This window comes from Apis cerana, linkage group LG11 (genome assembly GCF_029169275.1).
Source record: "Apis cerana isolate GH-2021 linkage group LG11, AcerK_1.0, whole genome shotgun sequence".
NCBI lineage: Eukaryota > Metazoa > Arthropoda > Insecta > Hymenoptera > Apidae > Apis > Apis cerana.
Genome location: NC_083862.1, coordinates 650,532 through 675,071, shown reverse-complemented (window position 1 = coordinate 675,071; position 24,540 = coordinate 650,532). Strand labels below are relative to the sequence as shown.

General features: G+C 32.7%; 3 protein-coding genes across 7 annotated transcripts in view; 2 read left to right on the top strand and 1 right to left on the bottom strand.

The window, feature by feature from the left end:
• The first annotated feature begins 5,846 nt into the window (after positions 1-5,846).
• LOC107998528 (large ribosomal subunit protein mL62) lies at positions 5,847-6,894 on the top strand. Its single transcript, XM_017057844.3, has 3 exons — positions 5,847-6,098; positions 6,245-6,433; positions 6,498-6,894. The coding sequence occupies exons 1-3, from the start codon at positions 5,949-5,951 to the stop codon at positions 6,753-6,755; spliced, it is 597 nt and encodes a 198-aa protein (XP_016913333.2). The 5' UTR covers positions 5,847-5,948; the 3' UTR covers positions 6,756-6,894.
• Positions 6,895-6,904: 10 nt separating this feature from the next.
• Positions 6,905-9,280, top strand: LOC107998566 (clusterin-associated protein 1). The gene is made up of 6 exons (XM_017057902.3): positions 6,905-7,153; positions 7,233-7,429; positions 7,657-8,055; positions 8,133-8,371; positions 8,449-8,627; positions 8,725-9,280. The coding sequence occupies exons 1-6, from the start codon at positions 7,132-7,134 to the stop codon at positions 8,994-8,996; spliced, it is 1,308 nt and encodes a 435-aa protein (XP_016913391.1). The 5' UTR covers positions 6,905-7,131; the 3' UTR covers positions 8,997-9,280.
• Positions 9,023-24,540, bottom strand: part of LOC107998565 (uncharacterized) — a 33,675-nt gene continuing 18,157 nt past the window's right edge. For 2 of the 5 annotated variants that reach the window (XM_017057896.3, XM_017057897.3), the window contains exons 3-8: positions 20,554-20,814; positions 14,616-14,821; positions 13,564-13,765; positions 12,746-12,973; positions 11,278-11,588; positions 9,023-11,178 (exon numbers count right to left, since the gene is read on the bottom strand). In XM_017057896.3, the coding sequence (XP_016913385.1) occupies positions 10,668-11,178; positions 11,278-11,588; positions 12,746-12,973; positions 13,564-13,765; positions 14,616-14,821; positions 20,554-20,802 (1,707 nt within the window). In that variant the 5' untranslated portion in view covers positions 20,803-20,814 and the 3' untranslated portion in view covers positions 9,023-10,667. Of the gene's footprint in view, positions 11,179-11,277; positions 11,589-12,745; positions 12,974-13,563; positions 13,766-14,615; positions 14,822-18,819; positions 18,862-20,553; positions 20,815-24,540 lie in introns of those variants that run through there. The other 3 variants (XM_017057899.3, XM_017057898.3, XM_062081186.1) reach the window with 2 other exon arrangements.

Here is a 24,540-nt window from a genome sequence, read left to right as displayed (position 1 = left end):
CTAGTTTTCGTTCCGAAAGATATACCCTGCTCCCTGACCACGTATATTTTTCGCGTATCGAATTCTTTGGAAAAATCGAATTTAGAAAATAGTTAAATACAAATATCTTCTGCACTGTACGAAATATTTTAAATTTGCAATTTTTTTAGAAAAAGGAATATTTTATTGCGACCGATTGTGAGGGAGGGAAAAAAGGCTTTTAATGCTCTTTTTTTTTTTTTTTCTTTTCGTGTATTGGTGTAACAAGGTAGCCTTGAATGGGTCATTACTCTCGAATGTGGTAATTTTGATAATAAAACCTAACCGCAAACAAATATATACCGGCGCATTTGTTTTACGAGACGTTGAGTTCCCTCTCACTGTAGAATTTAGTATCCAACTGTTTATCCACGGATAAACAGAATAGAAAGACGTGACATCTTATGGGATTTTGTCTCGTATTATTATGAAATGCCAAAAAGATTTCCTATAAGAAAGAGGAATTTTTGATCGATTGTGATGAATATCTTTTAATATTAAGAAAAAAAAATCCCAAGAATGCTAAAAAGAGGAATGCTGGAAAGAAAAAAGATAACCAGAAGGATTATCGAAAAAATTGTCCACTCAATCTGAAACCACGGAACAAAACCGTGAGTGGATCTTTTTCGCAACACTAATGTATTAAATTTACGAAAGAAACCGCTTCCTTCTATTCAATTATTAATCGACAAAAAAAAATAAAATCCCGAAAAATATGTGTCTCTAATACCAAGATATTATAATTATTATACGATACTAATTTATGCACTCGTTATAAATAATTAAACACTAATAATAACGGATCCGTCGCAGCTGTATCAGGCTGCCATTGTACAACCGCTCTTATGCAGCTCTTGTAACTGCATTAAGTGGTCCAGGAACAGGAACACCTTCCACATTCCTCCTGGAAGAATAATGGGCATTGTACGCGCAACACTGTTTCAAAAACGCGATTATTTATTTATTAATTGAAACGATCGTGAAAATATCGATACATTGCAGAATGAATTTAAATTCGAATAAAGAATAAAAAAAATAAAAAAATTATACCAATTCCTTATAATTTATAACGCAACGCTAATTCAAAAATCGCGATTTGCCCATTAAAATTGGATAGGCGATTATTTATTTATTATCGATACATTGCAGAATTTAAATTCGAATAAAGAATAAAAAAAATAAAAAAATTATACCAATTCCTTATAATTTATAACGCAACGCTAATTCAAAAATCGCGATTTGCCCATTAAAATTGAATGACGGTACAAAAACACACACTACGTATTACTAAAACGAGCACAGCGACGAGGTAGTAACAATGACTTCCCATTCTTTGGATCCGAAACGAGATCCAAAAAATGAGGAGCCATTCGTTGCAGCCCTCTTGGCGACAGTTTGTCGGGCCTCTTCGGTTTTCCTCCTTCGGGCGCGATGCCCGCTGAAACTTAAATCTAGGCTCGAGATTCCCTACTCGCGAAAAAAATAAAAAAGAAAAGAAAAAAATACGGAATCTCGAGCGCGACGTTCGTTTCGAGACCGAATCGCAACCGCGAAATTCGAAAAATCGATGAGCGAAGCCAGAAACGAATGACGCGCTTCGCTCGTTCCAGCTTTGCCCACGATTCTTCCAATTTTATTCCCTGAAACAGATTGCTACGCGAAAACGCGCCTACCCTACTTATCCACTAACATTCGCACCAGAAAGTACGCTACCTAACCTGCCTAACCCTATATTTAAAAAATGGCAAAGCAGGCACACCAACACATTCGTTCCAACGATTCTCACGCATAACGCTCGGGCGCAAAGAGCCTACGCTAGGGAAAGCGTCCCGGGACGCCTCCGACACCCGAGCTTGGCACACAACTCGCACACTCTAACTTTACGTACCATTTTTCCTGAAATCGATCGACGATGGCTAGTGACCATTGCGTGAATCGCGATAAAATCTTGTACGCATCCCAATTTTAATCGTGAATGTTCATAATTGAAAAAATACATGTATTTTACAAAAAACTAAATAGATGATACGAATTTTGATATCCTTATTATAATTTGAGATAATAGGATTAATAATTTATTAATTATTTGATATTGTTACTGTGTAGATTCTTGTGATAATTCGATAATTGCGAATTAAATGATAGTCGTAACGACGCAATTCCACAGCCTAACCACACATACGCACACACAATGTGGAAAATACGTCGCGCACGATTCACTAACGCATCGTCAATCGCTGAGAAATTGTTAGAAACTTATAAACTAGGCTCGTCATGCTCGTCACCTTTCTCTCACTCAAGTAGCACCTGGGCACGTGAGCGAGATCCTGGCAATGAACATGGAAGGGATTAAATCTGAAAATCCTGAGCTAAAAAATATTACTATAATATTACATTAACGGGCTAATGGACTTTGATTTTCTATATTCTTGTCTTATTTGAAATTTTAATCGCTCTGTTTTATTTCCAATGTAATAAAATATTGAATTCTAATATTCTATATAAAAAATTATTAATTAAAAGAAAATGCATCTATTGAAAAAGAGATTAAGTTACAATGCAATGAAGTAATTGATTCAAATTTAAATATTAATAAAAATATCCTCAGACGATTCCTTCATCAAAGCATATTTTCAAAAACGCAACAAAAGTATTCAAAACTTGTAACTTTGATTTCAAAATCTACCTGTCGCGAAATATCTTCTTGCACTAAAATTTATTTTTGTAATCTTAAAAATGAAGTAACTAAATCATTTGAAACATTATAATATTATTTATTATTTGTTATATTTTTTGAATATTCATATCAATGTATTATTAGAATAACATTAATATTAAACACAATGTGCAAGAAGATCTAGCCTGATCTAATAAACAAAATATAGAAAATGTTACTACTCATGAGTATAAATACTCATGGTCGCTGTGCTCGTGAAAAATTCTATATATACAACCTGTCACCCGTATCGATTCAGACTTTTCGTCCTACGATATGATTGAGTGACTGGAGGAATCAAAATGCATGCGACTCACCATTAGATGCGAAGAATCGTTGTCATCAATCTGCTACTGTTACCCAAATGGACGACAATCATCTGATAGAAGAAACTACAACGAAACGTTATTAGCATTATTTCAGTCTCAATATTTGAAAAAAGATAAATTCCAAATTATGAAAAATATATAAAAATAGTTACCTCTTTGCGTGATGATCGATCGCCTTATGTTTCTGATGCACTGACTCTAATGTATATCCGAAACGAATATTTAAAAATTTAAAAAAGAAAAAAAAATAAAATACGATTTTTTTAAATTACAATCTACGAACAAACACTGATTCTAATTTCGCGAAAAATTATTATAATTAGAGATATGACGAAAAAAATGTAAAAGATATTAATAATACGAAGCAAACACTGACTTTACAAACCGCATTGCGATCAGAAATATTTAACGAGACAAAGACGTTATGGCGTCCATATTGAAACTTTTCGCGCCTTTTCATCCTTCCAACGATCGATTAATAATCTGCACAAAAAACCCAAATTTTCAAATAAACATTAAGATTAATCAATTACAGTATATAATTATACAATAAAAAAAATAATCAAACATAAATTTTATCTAGAAATGTTATAATATGAATTATCTGTGTCTCTAACCTGTAATTATAAGGAATGAATAAATCAAGAAAAAAAGAATAATTTAGCCACCAAATGATTTTTAATTATAATAAAGAACACTTAATAATTGAATATTAACGCACAAATAATAAATTATACGTAGCAAACAAATCACACACCGCACGAAAAAATGACACGTCTAAATTCCACAATTACCGAAACTAGACTGATGCTTTTCCACTCCACGATTTCGATTATCGAAATAGAAATTAGGAAGGGGGTTATGATCGATAGGTCGATAACAAATCGTACATAAATAATATATATAAAAAATAAAATAATAATAAAAAATAAATATATTAATAAAAGATATACTAACCAATTATAAAATTAAAAAATAAACAATTACATTATAATTAAATAATAATCAAACTTTCAATTATCGATAGTACAATGATACACGATCAATTTCGATTATCGAATTGCGAATTAGAGCAACAAATAAAAAGATGTCGAATATATTTCGAACGCGAATCTAAATTTGTCGAAAAAGTTATACGATAAAAAATATTTATAGCTTCATAACACGAACGAAAGAAAAGAAAAATAATATGAACAACGCAATGGACTCAATTGGAAAACAAATATGTATCACTGAATTAAATCCGATGAAATAAAATTGTTCGTAAAACAAATATGTATTCGTTTCGACATGAACAATATTTCGAAAATTAATATATTTTATTTTAAATAATAAATATGTCTATTAAAATGAGAATAAATAAAATCTTACCTGATATCCAAAAAAAGCCATCATTTATAAATTATCGTAGAATATTTTCTCGAAGTCATCTCAGCAACGATAATCTGGAAAACGATAATCTGGAAAAATAAAAATCAAAAACATGAAACAAATATAAAATTAAAATTATATGAAAATAAAATGATAACTGAAGTGAAATTTTAATCAAAAGATTTATGATACAATAAAAACTACCGATATAAGCAAATAACCTCAACTGGACGATCAACTGTGATCAAACGATCAAGAAGATAAAAGTACAAAAAAACTAAAAGACTAATTAATTTCGTTATTATAACGTTTAATAGATTATTAAATAAACCAAGTTAACGATAATTCATAAATTCGATAATAGAATATGAATAAAATTACTTACTGCGTAGTAGGATTCTCGAATCGGTATCCTGTCACGATGATTTTCTATAAACGAATGAAGCCACGAGTCATAGGTTTGCCTAGAACGCTCCTGATTGGCTGAAATGCACGGTTCCTTATTTATTTAACCGCGCAAAAATTGAAATATATAATTATGAATTTAACATAAATATTCTACAACATCAAACGTCTATTTATAAAAAATATAAGAATTAATTATTACAATTAATTTCACATAAAAATTAATCAGATTAGAAAGAAAGAAATGTAAATAATAAAAAAAGAGATGAAAAAAATGAAATTAAATACAGTTTGATTAAATTGAAGAAAACTGAAAAATAAAAGAATAAATTAAAACGTAGTTCTTAGCTTAGCATCACTTTCCGAGAATTAAACTTTCTAATATTATATGTATTTATTTTTAAAATTTTTTTAATACAATACTTATAATTTATAATGCAATTTTTTTAATAATATTTTTTATATATTTTTTATAATCAAGAATTATAGTGGAAAGTGATGCTAATTACCGAGTCTCACCAACGAGGAGGTGACTACACAGAGACTCATATTTAATATAAATATAATAGAAACGAATAAATAATTAATTTAATATAAAATTTACAAACAGATTAAAAAAATCTGAAATATAATGGTAAATAAAATTTAATAATAACAATAGTATATGATAATAAACTTGAATCAAAATAAACTGGTTTTATTTATAAAAATAATAATCTAATATAATGTTATTCATATATATTCAATATTATACAATGTAATGTAACATATATACATTATATTCTAATTAAATAAAATAAAATTAAATAAAAATAATATTTAATTTATTTAAAATATTTGCACGCATATAAAACTTTATACATATATATATTAAATATTAATTACTAATTTTTCATGATAAATTACGATTAATCATAATTATATCAAATCGTAAACACAAATCGTTTATTCTTTTTTGCATACAAAAAAATTTAAAATATCGAAATATCTCGATAAATCTTTGCGAGAATCGATTCTCGAAAATAAGTAAGTGGCAATATTCAGACGATATGTTTATTACTCGCGCGATATAGGTTATGTTATGATTTGGAAGATAAAAATACAACAAAATGAATATTGCAAGTAAACAATGGATTCAAATTTTTAAAATACCTAATAATAATTTTTCTATTTTTGGAAATGTTTTCACTTATAAAAGTGCTTATTCTCTTGATAAACTGTATCCTACACAGAATATAAAACTTTTCACACCAACTTTTGTAAGTTTATTGTAATATATCAATATATTTGGAATATATTTACAATGAATCTTTATGTTAATTTATTTTTCCAAATTATAAATTATTTAATAAATTATTTGTATTAATATTTGATGAAAAATCTTATAATTATATAAAATTTTCAGGTTCCTGAAGATCCAAATGCTAAATTTAATGGTTATATACCAATTAAAGAACTTGATATTACTTATAGCCGTAGTAGCGGTGCAGGAGGACAACATGTAAATTGTACAAATAGTAAAGTGAATGTAAAATTTCATTTAGAAAGCGCTAAATGGTTATCAGAAGAGATTAAGAGCAAACTACTGGAACAGGTTTGTAACTTTTAAAACTAATTTTGTGGAAAAAAAAAAATTCATAATAATATTATTGTTACAGTATAAAAATAAATTATCTAAAGGGGGTTATCTTATAATCAAGTCGGAATTAACAAGGTCTCAACAATTAAATTTAGCTGATGCTCTTCGAAAATTAAGAGATATGATATGGGAAGCGACAAAACCTCCACCAGAAACATCTCCAGAAACTTTAGAATTGAAAAGGAAACAACAACTTAGAGCAGCAAGGAAAAGACTCTTTGAAAAACGAAAGTATTCTATGATAAAACAGTTTAAAAAACCTCCTATGGATTTTTAATGTTCTTTATATTATATCCTTATATTATATCATATAGAATAATAAACTTTTGAATAAATGAAGTTTAACATACGATATGTTGTAATGATAATTGTACATATAATAATTGTAATAATTAAAGATTTTATTTAAATTTAAATTTTCTCCAAATTTTTTAGTCGATTAAAAAAAAGTTTAATTATATATTTAAAAAAATATATAAAATTAATAATTCTGTATATTTCTCATTAAAATTGGTCACAATTTCAATGAAAAATCTTTTATTTAATTCAATTCTATACGTTTCCTTGGCAACGTCCGAAACGAAAATCAAAACATAACGTGAAAAGTTAAAGAAAAACATTGCAATTTAGTTTACTTTGTTTTTGCATAAAAAATGTCATTTCGTGACTTAAGAAGTAAGTAAATTTTAATTAATAAATATTTTAAAACAATACGTATGATATACGTATAATAATTGTACTTGTTCTTCGATAGATTTCACGGAAATAATGCGAGTTCTTGGTTATCCCAGACTAATTTCTGTTGGAAATTTTCGATTACCGAATTTTCCATTAGTTGCAGAAATTCTTGTTTGGCTGGTCAAAAGATTTGACCCAGATACAGATATACCTAGTGATCATAGCACTGAAGAAGAGCGTATCTCGTTAATCCGTGCTGTTGCTGAATTTATGGTAAAAAAAAAAACTTGAATTTTATATTTATTTCTACGTTTAATGAAAATAAATATTTCTTTTATCCAAAGATTATATTTACTATTAGTTTACTTTAATACGTATTCAATTTATGAATGTATGAGAGGCATCTAATTCCTTTTTTTTTTTCAATTTTCTTTTCTATTTTATTCTTAAACGAATTATATTTTTACATTAAAATTTATTATCAAACGATTTTAATATAGGCTTTAAAAACAAATATAAAATTAAATACGAAAAAATTATACCAAGCCGATGGCTATGCCGTAAAAGAACTATTAAAAGTTGCCACATTATTATATGATGCGCAAAATAACAGTAATATTAATAATGTAATGTCCGATGACAATTTTAATACAGTTAATTTCGACATTTCCAATAAGATAAACGAATTAAAGTCAACTAGACAATTAGCTAGTCAGTTGACTGTAACTGGTGCATCATTATTTGATTTGTTAGGACGTGAAGTTGATCTCAGAGAAATTCGTAATTCAAAGGTTGCTAGACAATTTGATATCTCGGAAATCGAGACTGCATTGAAAAGCGTTATTGAAAATATACGTAAAGAAATTGAAGAAACCAAGAAACAAATCGAGAGTGTCAAGGTATATTGCTTTTCAAGATCTTATTATTAAAAATACTTCGAGTTCTCGATATAATTTTTCCAATTTCTTAATTTAAGGACACGGAACAGAATTTGGATGCAAGAATTGAAAGGCGACGTGCAGAACTCGACAGAAATCAAAAGAGATTGCAAACATTAAAAAAAGTACGTCCAGCTTTCATGGAAGAATTTGAGAAACTTGAGGTTGAATTAAGAATTTTATACGACGATTATATTCAAAAATTTCGTTATCTGGCATATCTCGAACATCTGTACGAAGATTCGGCTAAAACGGAACAAGAGAGATTCGAAAGACGGTACTTGCGATTAAATAAATTATAAATGTTAATACGTATATTCCGTGCAAAGAAGATGATATAATATCTCGTAACAGGCAAGAAGCAACGCGAAAACAATTAGAGAAGATGAGAGCGGAAGATGTCAACTTCGAAAGTATGATGGAGGGAAACGATTCTATATTACCTGCCAACCTTCAAGAGCCTCCACCTCCTCTTACCAACATTGAAAAACAAAGTACGGAAAAAATAACGCCAAGTAGCCGATTAAAATCAGGTATAAAATAGTACATTTTTTTTTTTTTAATATTTTGAAAAAAAATTTCTATAATATATAGGTTAGATTTAAAATAATTAATCATTTGTAACGATAGCTGGTCGAGCATCGAGGATGCAAATATCGCAACGTCGTATTTACGGAAGTATGTCTGGACGTCAGAAAGGAATTATACAAGAGTCGAACGACAGTGGTGGATCGCTAGACAGTGACAGTGATCTGTTGATCGATGGTGATCTTGACGACGATGACGATGACGATATCTTAGATTCCGTCGTGGGAGGGCCAGAAATTAGGAATTTTGATTTAAAGGTTGGACAAGAAAAACGAGCAGTTAGTAAGCTAGATCATTCGGATGAGGATTTTTAAACATTTACAAAAAAGAATTACAAAAATTGCAAAATATACCGCCCATGTAATTATCGATCTCTATGCGCATGTTTTTACAATAACTGTAAATAGGTATTAATAAAAAGTAATTAATATTAGTCTTCGTGATCGAATAATTTTGTAAAAAATACTTAAGATACATATGTATATATGTACGACATACGAGTTTTAAATAATTTTTGAAATTCAATTATTCGTATAATTGTACATGTATTCCAGACTTATATATTTACGAAATATATTTTCAAGGGAATCAAAATACATATTGTCGTCGTATAATATTTATTAATTCTCCCAACACGGCCGAGCGGCATGTTGATTGTGGCTTAGCACCGATCACATGTACGTATTCTCACCTATCCTACATGCAGTGTACGTAAATACACGTACACTTTCGTGTATACACATATATACATAAATGTATGTGCGCGTAAAAAATGTGACATTACGAAAGAAATTAGAAACAGTTTGCAATATTCATTGTCATAACGCTCAAATCTGTAACCACTATCTAGCTGACCATAAATACTCCCACCTTTGTGTTGTAACAATTACGTTCATCTTGAAATGCAACTACTATTATTTAACAACGTTTCTTAAAAAACACTTTCAGGGATTAAAAACTATTCTCGAGACTTGTTCGACAACGAATAAAATCGTGGAACGCAATCTATTATTATCGGTTGTAAGTCGCCATAAATGGTGGAACCCAATTTTTGTTTTTCTTTTTTTTAATTGAAAACGTTCTTTTCGTTTATCGTAAATCGACCGATCGAATAAAAATCGGCTACGTGTAAACGGCATTTTAAAAACATTTTCGCATTCTACGCGTTCGCTATTCGGATTAAATACTAGATGTTCTAGATACATATTATACATACATAAACTACCACTATAAGTATTGATCCTATGGATATGCGTACGTTTTTCTTTTATACGTTGTGCGGATTTATAGGTGTGAAATAAAAGAGAGGGGAGGGGGGAGGGAAAGAGTAGAGATCAACAAGATAACGATATCAGACGTTTCACATTATAGCCGATGATATAGACCGGAAACGTTAGGCCCTGCGCGATATTCTTCACAATATTTCCTTATATATTTTATATTTTTCTCACCCTAGGTTCGGCTTCGATTCGAACGAAAAATAAAACTCGTACACAAATACAATACCGTATAAAATCGTGAAAGAAGCACCATAGCGTAAGAGATACAGGATCGTCCGGGAAAGTTCGTCGCGTTGGATGGTCGGATCTTTGCCGGTCGATCGTGAGTCTTTCTCACGTAGAAAAATATTATATTATCGTCAGCTTTTCGTACTTAGCGTCGCAACATTCTCAACAAAGTGCCATCGGCACCGCACCTCCACCGCAACATTTGGCTCGTTGATAGACAGACAGGCACCGGGTTTTTTTTTTTTTTTTCCTCTCCGAAACGAGATTTATCAGGCGTGTGGACCGCAAAAGGTAGAAAAAACGCATGGTGGCAAATACCCCGTACAAATCTCTCTTGGAACATTCTCTCTTCGAGAGGCAATGGCCGTCCGAGTGGGAAAACTACGGGCCACCGTAGTTGTAGAAATAAGTTCTCGCTACCTTCGGTGTACCAGTGAAATTACCAATATCCCAAAGAGTATCGACAATGGTCTTTCGCTACCTGACCGACTTCAGCACTTTGGGGCTCGCTTTTATCCGCGGTGTCATACCCGGAATTGGTTCCAATTTGGGTAACGAGCACTCGCCGCTCAAGTCGGACCAGGTCTTCCCAACGCTATCCGATAATCTATTCTTGTATTTGTAGGCCGTTCTATCGACTACCGACTGAGTCTTTATACAATCATCGCCGCCAAACTCGCAGACCCTGTAATGGTGGAGAATCGCCGCGTCCGATGGAACATTCAGAGTCCCGTGTCCTGGGATGAACTCCCATACGAAGTGATTTCCAGCCTCGACCACGTTCTGGGGCTTGCAAACGTATTTCGATCGCTGTTTGTGGGGGTGTAGCTTCGTTCTACGCCTAGTTTTCTTCAACGTGATCAAACCGGCCTCTATGGGGGTGCGACTGGTCACCACGAACGGGTCGTCCGCCCATTGAAGGTAGAAGAACGCGTTTTGAAAGGAGTATGATCCGGTGGCTTTGGCGTTTATGCGACTGCTCATCCATCTGGAATTTTTTTTTATGTTATCATCGTTGAATATCGAACTTGATGTAATTGAGAGGAAGATAATTGTGATTTATGATATAAAAGGAAGAAGTTCTCACCTGATTAGATCAATGATAGTGTCGTTGTGCCTCGGTATAATGAACTCGTCGAGATCCACCAGCGCCACGTATTCGTATCTGTACATGGATCGATAAAGGCAATCGTTGAGGGCAGCGAACAATCCCTCCGTGCGAATGTCTCGCTGCGAGATCATGTCCAAATGATGCCAAGGTAACACGGTCACCAGACCTTTAGCTTCGTAATACTTGAGAGCGCATCCGGCCTCACTGCCCACCGTGTCGTTGTATAAAGTCACGTGGCTAGCGCCAAGCAGTCTGTGCAACTCGATGAACTCTATGAGTTGTAATACCTATCAAATTTTCATTCGTTAATACATTATTCCATCGTGTACACTTCGAAGTGTCGTGTCTTTCTTTTTTTTTTTTTACGTTTCAACTTTCTAAGTAATAAATAAATTCGAGATATCGATCTATTTCGAAATTTATTCTACTCTTCGAATCCATAAATTTTTAATAATTCGTGAATTATTCTGAAATTATCTATTCGTCTGAAAATTTATTTTACGTATATTTATTCCCTGAATTCGTATGTTTTTAGTAAGTAAGCTCGAGGGATCGATCTATTTCGAAATTTATATTTTGCTTTTCGAATTCATAAATTTTTAATAATCGATAAATTATTCTGAAATTATTTATTCGTCTGAAAATTTATTTTACGTATATTTATTCCCTGAATTCGTATGTTTTTGGTAAGTAAGCTCGAGGGATCGATCTATTTCGAAATTTATTATTTTATTATTTTATTATTATTTTGTTTTTCGAATCCATAATTTTTTAATAATTGAATTATTCTGAAATTATTTATTCGTCTGAAAATTTATTTTACGTATATTTATTTCCTGAATTCGTATGTTTTTGGTAAGTAAGCTCGAGGGATCGATCTATTTCGAAATTTATATTTTATTTTTCGAATCCATAATTTTTTAATAATTGAATTACTCTAAAATTATCCATTCGTCTGAAAATTTATTTTACGTATATTTATTATGAATTTGTATATTTTTGATAAGTAAGCTCGAGGGATCGATCTATTTCGAAATTTATATTTTATTTTTCGAATCCATAATTTTTAATAATTAAATTACTCTAAAATTATCCATTCGTCTGAAAATTTATTTTACGTATATTTATTATGAATTTGTATATTTTTGATAAGTAAGCTCGAGGGATCGATCTATTTCGAAATTTATATTTTGCTTTTCGAATTCATAAATTTTTAATAATCGATAAATTATTCTGAAATTATTTATTCGTCTGAAAATTTATTTTACGTATATTTATTCCCTGAATTCGTATGTTTTTGGTAAGTAAGCTCGAGGGATCGATCTATTTCGAAATTTATATTTTATTTTTCGAATGTGGAAATTTCTGCGTAATTAACGAATATTTTTGAGATATAAATAATTAAATAATAAATTAAATTTCTGACAAAAATTCTATTACATACCCTGTTGTAATCGTAATGCAGGGGTTTCACGCAAACGGCCAACATTTCTTTGTTCTTCGCCCTATTTTCAGGCCGATTCTGAACCAGGATGCGATTCGTCGGCGATGCTTTCAGCCTGGCCACCACGCTCACCGTTTCCGGCACTCTGTCGATCGTGGCCGATTCTTTCGGCAACGGGCAAATCACAAAGCAGGCACTGTATTTCAAGTTCCAATTTTCCCTGATCACCTATCGAAACGATCGACGTAACCGTCACTTTCGTTGTACAGAGTGTTATAATTCGCGTTCTAACTACATCCATATTTCCTAGAGTCTCTCCAACAAGATTTTTTTTCCAGGAAAATAGAAATAGAAATTACAAGTAACTAGAGAATCGAATCACGTTGCCTTTAATTCATACTCGATATAGAGAGAAAATGGCTGACAAAAACTTGTTCGAGATAAAATAAGACAGAAAGAATATCATCACAAGGAATTATATAGGAAATTTATATAATTCATATAATTTTGTATGAAAATGTATAAACAAATATTTATTTACAAATAAATACTTTTTGCAACTAGAGTACACATTAGAATGTTTTAATTTTGTAATGATTATTTTCGTAAACATTATTTTATTAGTTGACGTAAATAAAGAAGATGGATATTACGCAAAGTTGACATGCCACTTTAATTCCATAAAGATTTTCCAATCTTTCTCTTTCAACCTTTCTTTTTTTCTCTCGTAATTGCTATTTTCTTTAAGGCAACGTTATGAAAGTTTCGCTTTATTTTCTTTTTTTTTTTTTTTTTTATTTCTGTTCCTTAACACACACCTTCACTTTAGCAGCTACCGTTACGGAAGTAGTTACGTTCCCTCCATTCTCCGGTCGATACCAAAGTCTACACCAAACACGCTCAGGTCCTCTTGTCTTTGTTGCGCTTATTATTCGAACCATGCCTTGACTTTTACCTGTTGGTGCTCCCGTACCACCAACCCTGTCATCGAAGTACGCTGAGTATACAAAGAATTTGAATCTGAGAATTGGAAAAAAAGAAACACCATCTCTTTAAAATTTTTCTTCACGTGCTTCTCTCTGTTGTTTTACGTTTTATATACATAAAAGTATTCGTGCGGGAGGATGGAAGAGAAATTTATTGGAAGAAAAGGTGATGTTATTTTTTTTTCCAAATAATATCCTGTCCTAATTTTTTCTCTAACTCTTTCAACAAATTTTTTAGAAATGGAATCTCGCGAGCCTTTTCACGCGAAAATTAGATTTTCACCGTTGTAATAAGATACGTGAAACGGTGAATAGAGAGATCTTACAGGAAAATTCAGCCACGTATAAAAAAAGTGACTTAAAAAAATATGATGATCCTCCTCGTTTGTAACGTTTTTTTTTCCTTTAATTTTTAAATTATATTATCCTTGTAATAAACACGAATAATGAAAATATTTTCGTTTGCCACGTTTTTCCATCGAATTATTTCGAGAATCTCCAACCGGGATAAAAATAATCAACACTGATCCTTAAATAAAATATACGGAATAAAATCGTAAACGTAAACATTTTCTTCGCTGGTTTTTACGCGATATTTATTCGGCAAACGTTCACAAAACCGATTATCTTGGAAACAATGTTTTTAACACATTCCAATTCATTCCAATAATTTCAATCGATCTTTTCGAAGAGGAGCAAAAATATTTTTTTTTCTCCCATCTAATAAATCTATCGAACGAAATAATTAATTTTTCCAAATTTATCTTTTTTCCAAACAAATATATATACATATATATATATATATAAAAGAAAGAAAAATAGTGGAAAAGAGGGGATCGAACAATTATTATCGGGAATAAATATTCGAGAAGAAGGGTGACAACCTGGTCTTCGTGACCGGCAACCATTCGGCGTGCGTGATCCTCAAGCTCTGATCGAGTTGCGGTAGGCGAGCCTCCAGGTTGGGTGGTAAGCTCGGTAAACCTCTTGGGTCCGGTTGTATCGCGGCCTTCTGTCCTCCGTCGTCCCCGTGCATCAATAATCCGATATGATCGTCGAAGCTGCCCTTCAATCCGATATAATCTTCAGCCTGTGAAAGCCAATAATGGGAAACGTGTTTAGTCATCGTATATATTCCATCCGAATCTTATTATATCGGCAGAGATACGCGAATTAATCGGCCTCTTCTCTCTTTCTCTCTCGACCGATCATTAAAAACTTTTGATTTTAATTTTAATCCTGTTCCCATCCATTGGCGAGAAAAGAAGAAATTAATAATTAACGGGTAAGATATTCGAAAATACGATGGTACTGGAAATCACTTTTGATGCAAGAGAAATATAAACACTTATAGTTAGGATGGGTGACCTTCGTATTCTTTTTCTGGACTAAAACTGTGTGTTATTTGACCGCAAATTGGAATAGGTGAGTGAGAGTTGGCAGCGAGCAACAGCTCGTTATCGCCCCTCCCCTTCTCCCTATCTTTATGTCTCCCCACTTTTTGTTTATCGCTCCGCCCTCTACCATACTCTTTCCGTTTAGCACTCGTTTCTTTTCCATTTTAAAATTACGTTTCCAGTAGACATCTCTAAGAGAATGAAACGACAAATTCGAATAATGAACGATTGTTTGCTGTGGAATATATCAATTTATTGCGTGCATTTAATTAAGTAATTTAAATTGAAAAGTTATAAGTGTGAAAAGATTTTCGAATATATAATTGGAAATAATATATTGAGTTTATATACTATGTAAAAGGTGCGACTCGTATCGTGTACATTTATGCGTGAGTGTTTTCCGTTTCTCTTTTTGAATCTTTTTAACTTGGCGAGTTAAGTGTGTTGTAGAGCAAAGGTATAGACCCATGTCTATATAACATAATTTATTCCAATTTCCTTGATTAAATATATTCTTTCTTACCGCACACATACTCTTTATTTTAATCAAGTCATTTCCCAACTCATTTCCTGATATAACGCTGCTTACAACGATCGAGTTCTAGATCGATTAAACGAAAAGTCTTTTTTTACACGAGATTAAAGATAAAAACTCTGGAGAATTTTAACATTTTCTACTTCGCTAGAAAATTTTATTTCTAACTCGCATTATGAGATCGATACGCATCAACCGCGTTAAATTAATAATGTTAACGTTTTAATTTCGAAGCAGAAAATTTGCGACGAATCGATCACTGCCACAATTTTTTCCACTCTACTTCCAATTAATTACTAAGATTGTCCCGAAAGGGAGATCGTACAATACAGTTTTAAAAAGATTTTAAACTTCTTCGTGGAGAATCATGGAAAAATAGGCACGAAAGATCGAGAGCAAGTATTTATTACTCGAAGAGCTTTTACATTACGGTCCAACAGAGTGGCGTGTATATCGTTTCTATAAAAGTTATTTCCCGCTGGGCGAACCCACTTTTCCATCTCGGAAATCATCCGAGACCAATTTAGCCTCCTAAACCCCGATGTCGCTTTTTAGATCTCCACCTTGGAGAGATGCAGAAACGATGCTCGTCGACAGTGGGAGGGGGAAAGAAACGGAGGGTTTAATCGAAAAGATTTCCATTCTAAAATGATGCGAAAATGAAATCTTGAGGAATAAAATCTTCGTGGAAACGAATATGCTCGCTCGAAACTTTCGATCTCGAAATTTTTCTCAAACTTAAATGACAATAATTTCTTATAGCCTTCTAACGTTAAAAAACGAAAGAGAAAGAAATTTTGATTTTGATAAAATTTCATAATGGAAGAAACTTTAATAAATTTTCACGATATCAAAGATTTTATAGCAGCGTGTAAAATTGTTGAAAGTTTATCTAGAATTTCATTTAATTGAAATTTATTTCGTTTTTTTTGTAGAATTCTAGATATCTGTGTAAATACCGTCAGATTTCTGATTAAACCTATAATAAACGACATGCAAAGTCCGTACTGAATAAATTATATGACAAGACATGTATTTAAAATATACGTGTTTATTAACACATATATCAATCTTATCTAATTATCTTTGCATTAACTTCTATCATTTCTTCATTTTTATTCATTCTTCTATTCAAATAATTGAAATAAATTAAAAATAAGACAATAATGAAGAAAAAAACCTTCTTCTTCAAAACTTCGTCAAACTTACACGGATAAATTTTATTTCTATTCACTTTTCCGCTCTAATAAATTTATATAATCGATAATTCCGATGAAATCTCGGTCGATAAAATGAAAACCGACAATAGCGATAAAGGAAGGGGGAAAAAAATCGGATAAATTTTAATTTCCTAGGGAATTAACCAACTCGATCTTTCACCTCGATTCTCGATCTCTCGAAAGGACAAAAAGAGAAAAGAAAGATCGTAGGGCACGAGGTCGTAGGTGAACTCTCCGTCCGGAAACCATTTTAATCTCCGCTATAAAGTTCTCGCAATCATCTCGAATAAAAGGGAGCGGATTATGACCTAAAATCGCGCGCTTTGGTGTCCGCGCGGTTTTACCCTCGGGGAAATTAAAACGTCTCGATGGCCTTTGGCAATCCGTGACAACCGAGTTACTCTCTCTCCTTGACCGACCGAAACTTTCCTCTTCTCTTCCTTCTCCTCGTTTTCTCGATCCTTGTATACGTAGCGCATGCGCGATCACTCGTCATTACCAAGATTACTATTTCTTTGAAAATTGTATACGAATAATAATTCTCATCTGATATTATATTATCTTATAACGATGTATTTATTGTTTATAACGTGTATATATAATATTTTCTCACAAATAAGTAACCCGTTATCCGTTTGTAATAATTTCTTTACCGACGGGACATCCAAGATATAGTTTCGATCGAACTTGGAACACGAGCGAAAATTCTATGTAGGTAATTGATAATAATTTTCGATCTCTCCTCTTCTTTCTTAAGATAACGAATATCCGGCGACGAATATTCGGCCGAATACCAGGTATTTCATTTGGAGAAGAAGCTCTCGCTTATGGAGAGGTCGATAATCCTCAAACGGGTTCGAGGGAAGGAAAAGAGGGAACTGGTAAAAGACTTTCGAACTAATGGCAACGGCTCAACTTTATACTCGGTCGCCGCTTTGTTCGTACAAAGCGGAAGAAAAGTGGAGACGGAAAACTTTGCCATCCTTTCGGGCCCATCGATTTCTCTCTTTTCTCCCCTTCTTCCCCATGTCGCTCTCCCTCCACTTTCTATTCCCCTCCATCTTTTATTCCTCTCTCTTTCTTTTTTCCTATTCTTAACCTCCCCACCCTCCCACCCCGATATCTTTCATACACTCTTCCTTTTCAGGATTCTTATGAATGCAATCGACATTAATGGATATTCGACAAGTCGAATTTATTTAATTTCAAAGCGATCGGATTTTTCAAAATCGCGCGATCGAAGAAGTGACAGATATGTAATTCGACGGTAAAAAAATAATCGAAAATCTTTCTTCGAAAGAAAAATTAAAATCATCACGCGACTCCTACAAACTCTTCGATGCGCTTGATAATTCACTGTCACCGATTCTGACGTTATCGTTATCCGCCTAACAGCTATTGTGAACGTTGGCTCACACACAAGACGTATATACATTATAATTTCGATGTGCACGCTTGTTACGATGAACAATCGTTCGTAAACGTTCCAGTTGCGAAATCAAGGTAACCGCGATCTTTTTATTCTCTGAATTAATCGATACGACTTCAACGAATCATAAAATTATGTATCATCGTGACAAAAGCTTCGATGATCGTCCTGTATTCGCGATTAAAATGTTAGAATTAATACGTGGAAATTATTGGAAATTATAGTTTTAGGTTAATTAATGATAAATATGTTTATATTAGAAATATGTAGATTAATTCAAATATTTTGTTTAATTTAGTAATATTTTATAAGACGATCGTGAAGGATTTTATAATGAAGAAACGTGAAAGGTGATAAGAATATAATCAAATAATAAGTTGTAATTCTATGGAATTAATTTTATTCGCGATTATTATTCGTTCACGAATACTTTCTACGCTCACTGTACGCCTGTACAAAACGCTCGTTTCACCCTCGACTTTGTATACCAAAATCACCGATATTTACCAGATACTGTATCGATTGAATATACATAGCGTGTGTGTGCACAGGAATCGTCTGAAACGGTGTTTATGTCACCAGGGTCGGTAACCAAATAAGAGCGAACCTATTTTCCCGCTTTTTCTTCCGTTCACCGGGAATATCACCCTCCACCCTCTCGACCGGATCAATATTTGGCTGCGACTAACGACGATTAAACCTGTTAACAAAACGGAAATAAACATTCGACGAATTCGGTCCATCGAACGCTGGTAAATAATTCGTTAAACGTATATCTCCGTCACGGTTAATCTAGTTCTAGCCATGAGAAAATCTCTTCGAGAATTTACTTTCAACAACGAGAAGAGTAATTTTAATTAAACGGATTTTCGATTAATATCGCTCAATTCGATTCGATATTCAATTCGATAATTCGTCATTTGGTTTCGAACTAACGATGGGAATATAGTGCATCGCGAATAAGAAAGAAGAAATAAACTTGACAATAAAAACTTTTAAAACTTGGAAATATTCGTATAATCTCAGGTTAGAGATTAATTTACGAGAATTTTTGAACAAGAATCGTATAATTTATAAATAATAATGTTCAAAGTGCATATAAATGAAAAAATTCTCTTCTATTAATTCTATATTACACAATATAAATAACACGGTCGTATTCTCGAGAGACATGAAATTATGGTTATAGAGTTTCTACCGTATCTACATCTAGACTAATAATTCGCACTTATTACAATTCGTTCTACTTTATCTCGACATATCATCTTATTTGTGTTTCTTGTCGCGCTGTAGATGCAAAAACAAACACGAAAGATTTACTTTTACTAATTAGCAACAGTTCACTTTATTTCTCGTGTAAACCACCCAGGGAATCCATATACATAACCTAACATATTGTACACGGATGAACAAAAATCAATATTAATCTGACCGGCAAAAACACTTGCACATTCTTAATAATTGGAAAATCAATAGGCAAAAATTAAAATTTAAACTCGATTCGCTATTTCTATCTATTAAATTTCTTATTAACTTAATAAACTTAATAAACAAACACTCTCTCGATTCTCCAAAGATGTCACGAACAGTACTGAAGTTCGCTGCTGAAAAGAAGTTTCGCGGAGCGGGTAAAGGAGCAAGAGGGGTTCATCGCTAGGACCGCCTATCCCCACTTTAGACGCTTTGTTGACAATCTTGACACCACACACTACATAGTAGTAGAGCTATAATTTGATATGTTCAAAAATTATTTTTATTTATGAAACTATGTTAGGATAATCGTATTAATGTATATCTATAGTATGTCTAGTCGTACACATATATATATTTATTATCATTACAAATCACGATTGAACTACACATATTATGAGAAATAAAAAATTTTTTATACTATATCCATACTTTAGAATACTCTGGATTCTACACTATCTCTACTACTAAGTTTTACATATAATGTTGTATTTCTACACTTTATTGCCCCTCTCTGCAGTCGGATTAACATATCGTGACAAACATGTCACGTTAGAAAGAAAAATGCGTGTGAAAATAAATGTTTCCTTTCACGTTACACACGATTGAACCAATTATATCGATAGTAACGAAACACGATTTCATCGAAGCCAACCTAATTCTCTCTCGACGTAATTTGAACGGCAGGTTAAACGCGGCAGGTCGCGAGATTCGTAGGGAGCATTGTGTTTAATCAAGCCCGGGTACAGATGGTTGTAATTGCGTACTTACTCCGATCTCCCCGTAATCCGGCCGATCGGGCGCAGCCGGCAGTCGATGCCCGCTCCTGTGACCTCCTAGGGCCCCGCTCCCACCTACGCCCATGCCACGCCTCTCGTCGATCAGGAATATCTCCGTGAGGACGATCACGGCGAACACGCCGAAGAACATGACCACGAGCATGAACGACAAGTTGGCCCTTTCCTTCATAACGCCAGCGTTCCCCCGGCTCCCCCCTGCGCCGCTCCTTCGGGAACCCATCCTCCGCTGCTTCTGTTCCAAACGGTAAACAAAAAAACGCTCGTCAAACACATCGGTCTTATAGAGATCTTGCATGGAGAGTTTACGTTTGTTATTCGGATTGAAATTTCGCGAGGATAAAAAGTTAGGTAAGATTATCCGTTCAAGTGGGAAAAATGAAATTTTTAGGAATGGACACACAGACGTAAGTAAACGTTTGAATATAAGTTTATTCGATTCGCGGCTTAAAGAGAATTATTGTGTAAGAGAATACAGAGGTTATTTGTAGGTCAGCCGTGTTGACGAATAAGCTTTCGTTCGAGCGTAATAACTTATTCTCCAATGTTTCTGTTAGAAAAACGACTATTAGAGAAATGGAAAGATTATTTGTACGATAGAGAGGAGGATTTTTAATTAATATTGCTCCCGTGTCTCGATAGCGTTTTGATCTTTTTATAAGCGAAGCTAGAATTATTGATTCTACTGGCAAAACGTGTCGAGAATGTTCAACTGTTCCATCACTCTATAAAACACGACTGCGCGTGTTTTAAAAAATGAAAGAAGACAACAGAAAATCGAATATTTTCAAGGATATTTGTATTTTGTCGAAAAATTATTATTTTAATTTTACAAAAAAAAAACTTTACAATTGTTAAATATACTTAAATAAATACACGTATTATTATTTCACGCGTAATCCCTTTCAAACGTTAATCCTCCTCTGTGAATAACACGCGCGAATAAAAATGTAACTCTTTTCTCAGACGAGTATTAAAAACTTTTAACCGTCCTCGCAAAAATTTTAAAACGAATATTGCTTCGAAAAATATATATCGTCTCGTTCGATAATAACGGTTTCATTAAAAGCTACATCTCCCCTTTTTTTAATAACCGATCAATGAAGAAGAAAGAGAGAATATTCAAGAATTATTCTAAAATTCCATTTTCCACGTTTACCGGATACGCGTAAGAGAGTTGGTAATAGAACGTACGTGGATCTTTAAACTTGGTACGGACTTTATGCGGAAAACGTATTCAAATTCACCGAATAATTCATGGTGAACGTGAATTAACATTCTTAGCTTGAATTTATAGTTATATTACCGGTAAGTAATGTTTAAATATTATTTATTGCCTCGTAAATTTTATCTACGATGATGCACGCATACAATATTAAATCGTAATAAAAACATTACGATATACGAGGTGAAACGTATTATTATTATTATTATTATGAAATTTTAAATAAATTTCAACATGCGAATTACTCGTATAAATTTTATTTATCCCGAGAAAATTAAAAAAAAAAAACGTCTCTATCTTCTCGAGATTAATTTTCGAAAGTTCAAACAAACGAAACCGACTCTTTTTCTTTAAATTCAAAAATGAAATTAAGAAAGCTTTGCTCGAAAGTTGTACGTAAAAGTGAACGGTTCGTGTGGAATTGAATTGCAATTATCCTTTTAACGGAATTTGAATTTTCCTCGATTAAAAAATCGTATCAAGTAGGAATTATACTGTTGAACGATGATAATAAGAAATTAACGATACGGCCAAGTTTGTTGAAGTCTAGAGATTACACGGCGCGTTCCTGGAACTCAAAAACCGTGCTAAAACTGGCATTAACCCGTAGTACTCGAAAGTTAGAGAATCTTGCGAGAAGTTAGAGCGGTAAATGAACGCTACGCGGGAATTTCGTAATTTGGTGGAGAGGAGGAAGAGGGGGTGGAGAGATAAGATGGCGGGGGTTCGGTGGAAGGAATCTTTCCATTCATTACGCATTAAATTCCGCATTTCGCTGCCGACAAAAGTTACGATCTAGTTTACGAACCAAAGTTCTTCCTTTTTTTTTTTTTTCAAGAAATCAGATTTATTGATTTACCTTTTCTGATTGATAATTCATATATACCGAGTGATTAATTATTATTGCTACGATTAGAGGGAGAAAAGTGGTTCCAAATACAAAAATAAAGAGATCTTTGAGAGATCAGAGGGAAGAAAATTGTTTGAATGAAATCTTTTGTAAAAATCATAGTTTCGGTGTTCTCGTAATTGCAATTAGAGAAAGTAATTTTAAATACGAGTCGGAAATAATTGGAGAAAAGGGTTCGCCTCTAACCCTTTATCATAAATCATTTGAATTAACCTCCATGCAAACCTGACACGCAAACCGTCCAATTAACCCGTGTTGCAATTAGGGAGAGAAGGAAAAAAAAACAATTTCTGGATAAGAATGTGTTATAAAAAAAGAAAAAAAAAACTTTCCAGTTTTGTAATGAAAAAAAAAAAAATAGAAAATCGAGCACAAATTTAGGGTGAAACGTGTTATATTTATACCTATCGGGAATAAAAATCAATTGGAGGGGAAAACTGAGCAACGTTGTTCAGAGCAAACGCGGGGAGGAAATCGGCTCCACGAAATCCCTTATTACTCTCGAGTTGTTGGATTAATCAGTCGGAAGGCCATTTTTGCCTTCGATTCACCGTCGAAAATATTGTTTCCCGATAAGAATCGTTTAATTTTCCTCCACGATTCACAGACTTTTAATTTAATATTTTAACTTATATACCCATTTTTTGATCTCGATTTCGAATTTTTTTTCAAATATATTCCTATTATTCTTTTGGGAAAGTTTCTGAACTGATTTCATAGAGAAAGAGAGAGGAAGAGAGAGAGAGCACGATAGAAAATGAAATTCGCCGGTTATTCACAGTCCAGTGAAGTATTTTGTTAAAAAAAAAAAAGAAAAAGGAGAAACTCCGACAAAGAGAAGAAATTCAATTTTTCAAATTAGTTAAACGCTCTGATTCTTCTAATTCTACGAATTTCTTCCAATTTTTTCAACTAAGTTTCAAGTATATATTTTTTTTTTTTATTTTAAATCAATTATTTGTATCGATCGTCAGAATTATATTAAATAGAATTTTAAACAGAATTTCTTTCGTTCGTTTCTTTTTCTTTTTTATTTTTCTTAAAAGTAATTTAACATCCGACTAATTTAATTTCCCTTCTCGGGATTAATTTTCTTGGAAACGAAGCTTCGAATGGAAAAATTTAATTTCGAATTGTTTTCGCTGTGGAATCACCCGACCTGTCCAATTTTTTCATATTTTTATCCAGTCATAATAAAGAATAATAAAGGAACACAAATATATTACAGAACACGAATTTTCAAACTCTCAATCTTTTTGAAAAGGAGGTACGTGCATGAAACGAGCAAAAAAAGAAAAAAAAAAGGAAATTTGTTCCCACATTTCCGACTTATCTTTTCTTTGGAAGAGAATAATATCTCGTGCCAGAACTTTTCATCCTTATTCGAAGAGAAGGTGAAAACGCGCTGCGAATTTTCAAACTCGATTTTCTCGAAAAAAAAAAAATTATTCAACGTATTTTGATTGAAATTCACTCGTGAAATATGCCTCCTCTCTTTAAGATACTCTAAGGATATGGTAATTTACGCTCGGCCCTCTCTCCTAAGCTGAAACAGCCTATCTCGCACTTTTTCGAAATATATTCAAATATCTCAAGTTCCACGCGCGTTCCTTTCCAAGCAAAATTTTGAAAGTAAAATTAGAAAGATTTATGGAATCTAGAGTGTCCAAGGATTTCTAAATCTCACGGATGTAGAATTTAAGAAAATTTAAGAAATCAGATGTCCTTTAACTTTGAAACAAAATTAGAAAGTTCTACGTGCCTTTCGAGGATGTTAAATCTAGGGATCCCTAGATCTAAAAAATCAAATCCAACAGAGAAATTAA

What these genes read in the sequence shown, in the direction of transcription:
- LOC107998528 (XM_017057844.3), top strand. Translation starts at nt 5,949, where the DNA reads ATGAATATTGCAAGTAAACAATGGATTCAAATTTTTAAAATACCTAAT. An exon ending in AACTTTTCACACCAACTTTT is followed by an intron (nt 6,099 to 6,244) that starts GTAAGTTTATTG and finishes TAAAATTTTCAG; the next exon opens with GTTCCTGAAGATCCAAATGC. An exon ending in AGAGCAAACTACTGGAACAG is followed by an intron (nt 6,434 to 6,497) that starts GTTTGTAACTTT and finishes TTATTGTTACAG; the next exon opens with TATAAAAATAAATTATCTAA.
- LOC107998566 (XM_017057902.3), top strand. Translation starts at nt 7,132, where the DNA reads ATGTCATTTCGTGACTTAAGAA. An exon ending in GTCATTTCGTGACTTAAGAA is followed by an intron (nt 7,154 to 7,232) that starts GTAAGTAAATTT and finishes GTTCTTCGATAG; the next exon opens with ATTTCACGGAAATAATGCGA. An exon ending in AACAAATCGAGAGTGTCAAG is followed by an intron (nt 8,056 to 8,132) that starts GTATATTGCTTT and finishes TCTTAATTTAAG; the next exon opens with GACACGGAACAGAATTTGGA.